Raw genomic sequence first — 4662 nt, forward strand, 5'->3', positions numbered from 1 at the left:
TCTGCCTCCGTCTTCACAACGTCCTGCACCTGACAAGAAATGATAGTTATAGTTACATTTCTTATAACCCCTTCGTTCCACCGAACTCGTATCCTTGTGTACTGCCTCTTAGCTAGAGAGATAAAGTTCCAGAGCTGTCTAGAGCCTGCTCACACCTGAGAGGCTCTTCTGCCCTTACCTTCCTTCCTCAGCCCTTATCGCCCTTGTGGTCTGCAGCGCTCAGTCGTTGGCCAATCAAGCTACACCCCTGGGCCCGCCCCGCGGGGCGGGCTCTGTCGGGGCGGGCTCTGTCCCGGAGGCTGCGCACTAGGGCCTGAAGTTTCCCACCTACAGTCCGCAGGCTGGAATTGGGGGCTTGCTGCTTGCACTGGGGTCACTCTGCAGACAGCAGCTTCACGTTAGCTTTCATCCTACTCTGTAGTATGGGGCCGGCGCGGCGAACTCTGGAACTGTTCTACGACGTTCTGTCCCCGTACTCCTGGCTGGGCTTTGAGGTAAGGTAGGGAAGCCTCCAGGGCTACCTGGGCGATTGCACAGCAGGGCACTGGGTACAGGGTTACAGAAATTTCCAGAGATGCCCTCAGGACAAGCACAGACTGTTGCCGGGCCAAAGCTCAGTTTGTGCCTTTAAACGGGCTGTGTCTCTAAGTAGGGCCCTGCTTTCCAAAGGTCAACATTCTCTTCCCACCGGCCATAGAAAGAACAGGAACAACTCCAAGGACACAAGTTTTTTTGGGGGGGTGGGGAGAATCAGGGGCTCTAGTTTGCTCCACAGCAGTGGTCCTCAACTTAGCTAATGCTGCGACTCTTTCATACAGTTCCTCATAAAATTATTTTATTGCTGCTTTATAACTGTAATTTTGCTGCTGTTATGATTCATAATACAAATATATGGTACGCAGAATATCTGATGTGCGACCCCTATGAAAGGGTCATTTGATCTCCCCGTTCACAACCACAAAGGGTCTCTACCTTCAGGTTGAAAACTTCTCCTATGCAGGTTGGAAACCACATACTCGAATCCATATTCTAGTATCTGTCTCACAATGCTGAGAGTTTTGTCGTTTTAAGCCAAGCAGGTCGGTGTGAGTAGTCATTCCTGCTCTACACTTAGAGCCTGGAGACAGCCCTGTAGGCCACCTGAGCCATTTGTCTTCTCCAAATGCCACACAGGCTCCCTCTCTTCTCTGTGTACTGGTAGGTCCTATGCAGGTACCAACACCTCTGGAACATCAAGCTGCAGCTGCGTCCTGCTCTCATTGCTGGGATCATGAACGACAGCGGTAGGCCAGAAGTAGCCCTCCCAGCTGGGCAAGGAGGGTTGTATTCTTTGACCTAAGGGGCCTGCCCTACACTGGGTATGCAGAGCTCAGACATCCTGAGCTAGAAGTTGCCCTCTATTTAAGGGTTCCCCAAGCCTGAGACCTAAATGTCCGCTCTCAAAGTTGTCTCTCTACTGACAGGAAACAAACCACCAGCTACGGTTCCCCGAAAAAGCCAATACATAAACAAAGAGATGCCTCTCCTGGGGCAACACTTCCAGGTTCCCATCAACATACCCAAGGACTTCTTCGGTGTGATTCTTAAGAAAGGTGAGGAGGGGTTTGGAGTGATGGCTCAGAATTTAAGAGCACTGATTGCTCTTCGAGAGGACCGGATTTGATTCCCAGCACCCACATGGTGGTCCACAACTCTCTATAACTCCCGTATCAGAGGAAATAGAAATGAAATAAATAGGTAAATAAGTAAGTAAATAAATAAAAGAACGTCAGAAGAGGTTGGCAGATCTAGTGGAAAACAGAATAGTCAGGGCTTTCTTAGGAGAGCCACTCAGTATCAGCTCATCAAAAGTGAGGAATGGACAGAAACAAGGACTGAGCTTAGTAAACCCATATGAGAGACTGGGATAAATAACTGCAGGTGATTGGGCCCTGGGGCTTGTGGGGGAGTGCTGTCAGAAGTAAAGATGAGCTGATCGTCTATCAGAAGATGAGGAATCTGAATCTTAGCTCTTTGTGCCTGTGCCCCACAGGAAGTCTCAATGCCATGCGCTTCCTCACCGCTGTGAGCATGGAGCAACCAGAGGTGCTGGAGAAGGTGTCCAGAGAGCTGTGGATGCGTATTTGGTCTCGAGTAAGAGCTGCACTTTGAAGCCTGGAGGGAAGGGACAGTTAGTTAGATGACATTCTGACCCCTTTGGGGATTTTCCAGAGACAGGATCCCGCTGCCCTAACCCTCTCTCTGCTATCTCCTTCCTGCTAAGTGTTCTCTACTCCTCAGGATGAAGACATCACAGAGTCCCAGAGCATCCTGGATGTGAGTATTCTGGACCGTACCACCCCATGCTAACGCCACAGGGAATCTGAGAACATACAAGGTTCTTAGTGACTTAGAAAGAAAAGTCTGTGTCTGGGGGCACAAATTACCATGAAGCTGGAAGTAAAAGAGGTCGTTGAAGAATTTCCATGGGATAGGGTTGTATCTCAACTGTGGAGTGCATGCTTAATATACCTGAGGCCGGAGTTCAATCCCTAGCAACAACGACAATATCTACTGTGAACAATGCATGTATAAAGTGGCATTGTTGACAGAAATGAAATAGTCAGTACCATAGAAAGAACCAGGGTGGGAAGGACGGCGCTTCCATCCACAGGTCTCCAGAGACTCACAATGCAAATGTACCTAGTTCATGACTACTACCAAGAGCGAGACTTATTTACACAGCAAGAGAGATAATGGACAAGTGAGAATTAAACAGATGCTCTATGAGAAATAAATGGAAAGGGCTCAAATATGGAAGTGCACAGCAGATGGAGATGAGGCTTTCAAAGTCAGATGTCCTGGAGGATGAAGTCAAGAAACTCGAAATGTCCTTTTCTTCCTGTGTATGGATAATAGTTGACACTTATTCTCTCAACACTGGAGACATCGAATCACTCGCGTATAGATATGCAAAAAATGGCTAGTTTATCCTCCAGTGTCTATATCTAGTTACTAAAAGCATGTATGTGTGCATGCATGATTGGCCTGCTTGTACTTAATATTTAACAAATCTTTCTAACAACCCACTTCTCTCAGTGACTTATCCACCACCCTGTTGCTCAACAACTCTCTCATTGGACTGTCAGAGACAGAGCTTGTAGGTCAAGGTGCAGCTTCTCAACCTGGGCTGTACACTGACATCACCAGGAGAGACCAGTGTCACCCCAGAAAGACGGATGTCACCATCTGGGGAATAGCTCTTTCTTGTCTCCCTAGGCTGCAGAGAAGGCAGGAATGTCCACAGAGCAAGCCCAATGCTTTCTGGAGAAAATCTCCACAGCACAGGTGAAGAACAAGCTCAAGGAGACCACTGATGCAGCCTGCAGTTATGGGGTGAGTAACTCCACGTGTATCCCCATTCCCAGCCTGATGGTAGAGAAGGAATGTCAAATGGGTGCTCATGCTCCCCATCCTAAGTTGTTCTCAGCTCATCTAAAGCACCCCATCTGCTCCCTCCCTCCCCTAAGCCTAGTCAAGGAAGGAAAGGAGGTAGATGATGGTTTATAAAAATGAAAAGCTATGTGCCACAGAAGTTGAGCAGAGAAGATGCCTTTGGCCAAAATCCTCTTAGCAAACATTTTATCTGCTTTGTTCTGTGTTCCTAGCACGTTCAACCTCAGCCTAATAAGCAGCGACTCTCTCACCTTACTTCCTACTCTGATTTCTCTAGGCCTTTGGTCTGCCCACCACTGTTGCCCACGTAGATGGTAAAACCTACATGTTATTTGGTTCTGACCGCATGGAGTTGCTAGCTTACCTGTTGGGTAAGTTCAGGTTTCCATTCTCTTGAGCTTTTGACACAAGGCCAACACACATTTAATCAGATAACCAGAACAAGAGAAGTTGCTATTATTTCCAACACACAAGGCTTATTCAGTTGGTGCTGATCAGGGTTGATGCTGATGGAGGTGAGAAGTCTTCCCCATCGGGGAGAAAAAGCCTCCTACACGTTGAAGCCAAACAGGTCCTAGAAGGCCCTAGAGCTTTTGGGGACCATCTCCTTCTGCAAACATGTCTGAGAACCATATATACACATCTGTGATTTTCTTTACGTAGGAGAGAAGTGGATGGGCCCTGTGCCTACAGCCCAATATGCCAGACTTTAAAACTCCTTAAGAAGTGAACTTCAAATTCTTCATTTAACAAAGCTGACTTCCGTGACCCTGTGTGCTGAGGCAGGAGTCCTCCTTAGCTATGGCTGCTTTTACTTCTGTGCCTCACAAGTGCCTTTTGGAAAGCCTTAAGTTCTGCATTCTCATAAAATAAACATAATTTGACTAATAAGACATTTCTGGGTCTGCATCTACCTGGCCAGTGTTGGTGTACCATGACCTGTGATCATATGCAGCCCACGCCATAGGCTGGGCAAAAAGAACTCTTCCAGGATTCTCAGCGCTCCCGACTCTCCCAGAGCACAGTGGGGCTACTTTGGGGCAGATGCAGGAGACAGTCTCCCCTTCCTCTTACCCAAAAACCTACATACTTTTCTATCGTAGACAGAAGACTAAACACAGTAGAGTTAGCAATGGATCAGCTTGGCATTTAGCTGTTTCTGCCAGCCAAGGTCACTGTAACAGTGGACACCGGGGGAGTGGGGGGAAGCAGCAAACTGCCCAGCTT

At 47.9% G+C, this 4662-nt stretch overlaps 1 protein-coding gene across 1 annotated transcript; it reads left to right on the plus strand.

Annotated features, from left to right (window-relative positions):
- The first annotated feature begins 276 nt into the window (after positions 1-276).
- On the plus strand, positions 277-4328 carry LOC119807086 (glutathione S-transferase kappa 1-like). Its single transcript, XM_038319238.2, has 8 exons — positions 277-494; positions 1202-1283; positions 1464-1592; positions 2033-2133; positions 2281-2316; positions 3259-3375; positions 3713-3806; positions 4099-4328. Exons 1-8 carry the CDS (start codon positions 423-425, stop codon positions 4146-4148), a joined length of 681 nt encoding a protein of 226 aa, XP_038175166.1. The 5' UTR covers positions 277-422; the 3' UTR covers positions 4149-4328.
- Positions 4329-4662: the final 334 nt, after the last annotated feature.

Source organism: Arvicola amphibius, chromosome 2 (genome assembly GCF_903992535.2).
Source record: "Arvicola amphibius chromosome 2, mArvAmp1.2, whole genome shotgun sequence".
Lineage (NCBI taxonomy): Eukaryota > Metazoa > Chordata > Mammalia > Rodentia > Cricetidae > Arvicola > Arvicola amphibius.

Bases quoted from the DNA above. Each gene is read 5' to 3' on its own strand.
- LOC119807086 (XM_038319238.2), top strand. From the start codon at position 423: ATGGGGCCGGCGCGGCGAACTCTGGAACTGTTCTACGACGTTCTGTCC. The intron at 495-1,201 runs GTAAGGTAGGGA...GTGTACTGGTAG, and splicing joins ACTCCTGGCTGGGCTTTGAG to GTCCTATGCAGGTACCAACA. The intron at 2,134-2,280 runs GTAAGAGCTGCA...TCTACTCCTCAG, and splicing joins GGATGCGTATTTGGTCTCGA to GATGAAGACATCACAGAGTC.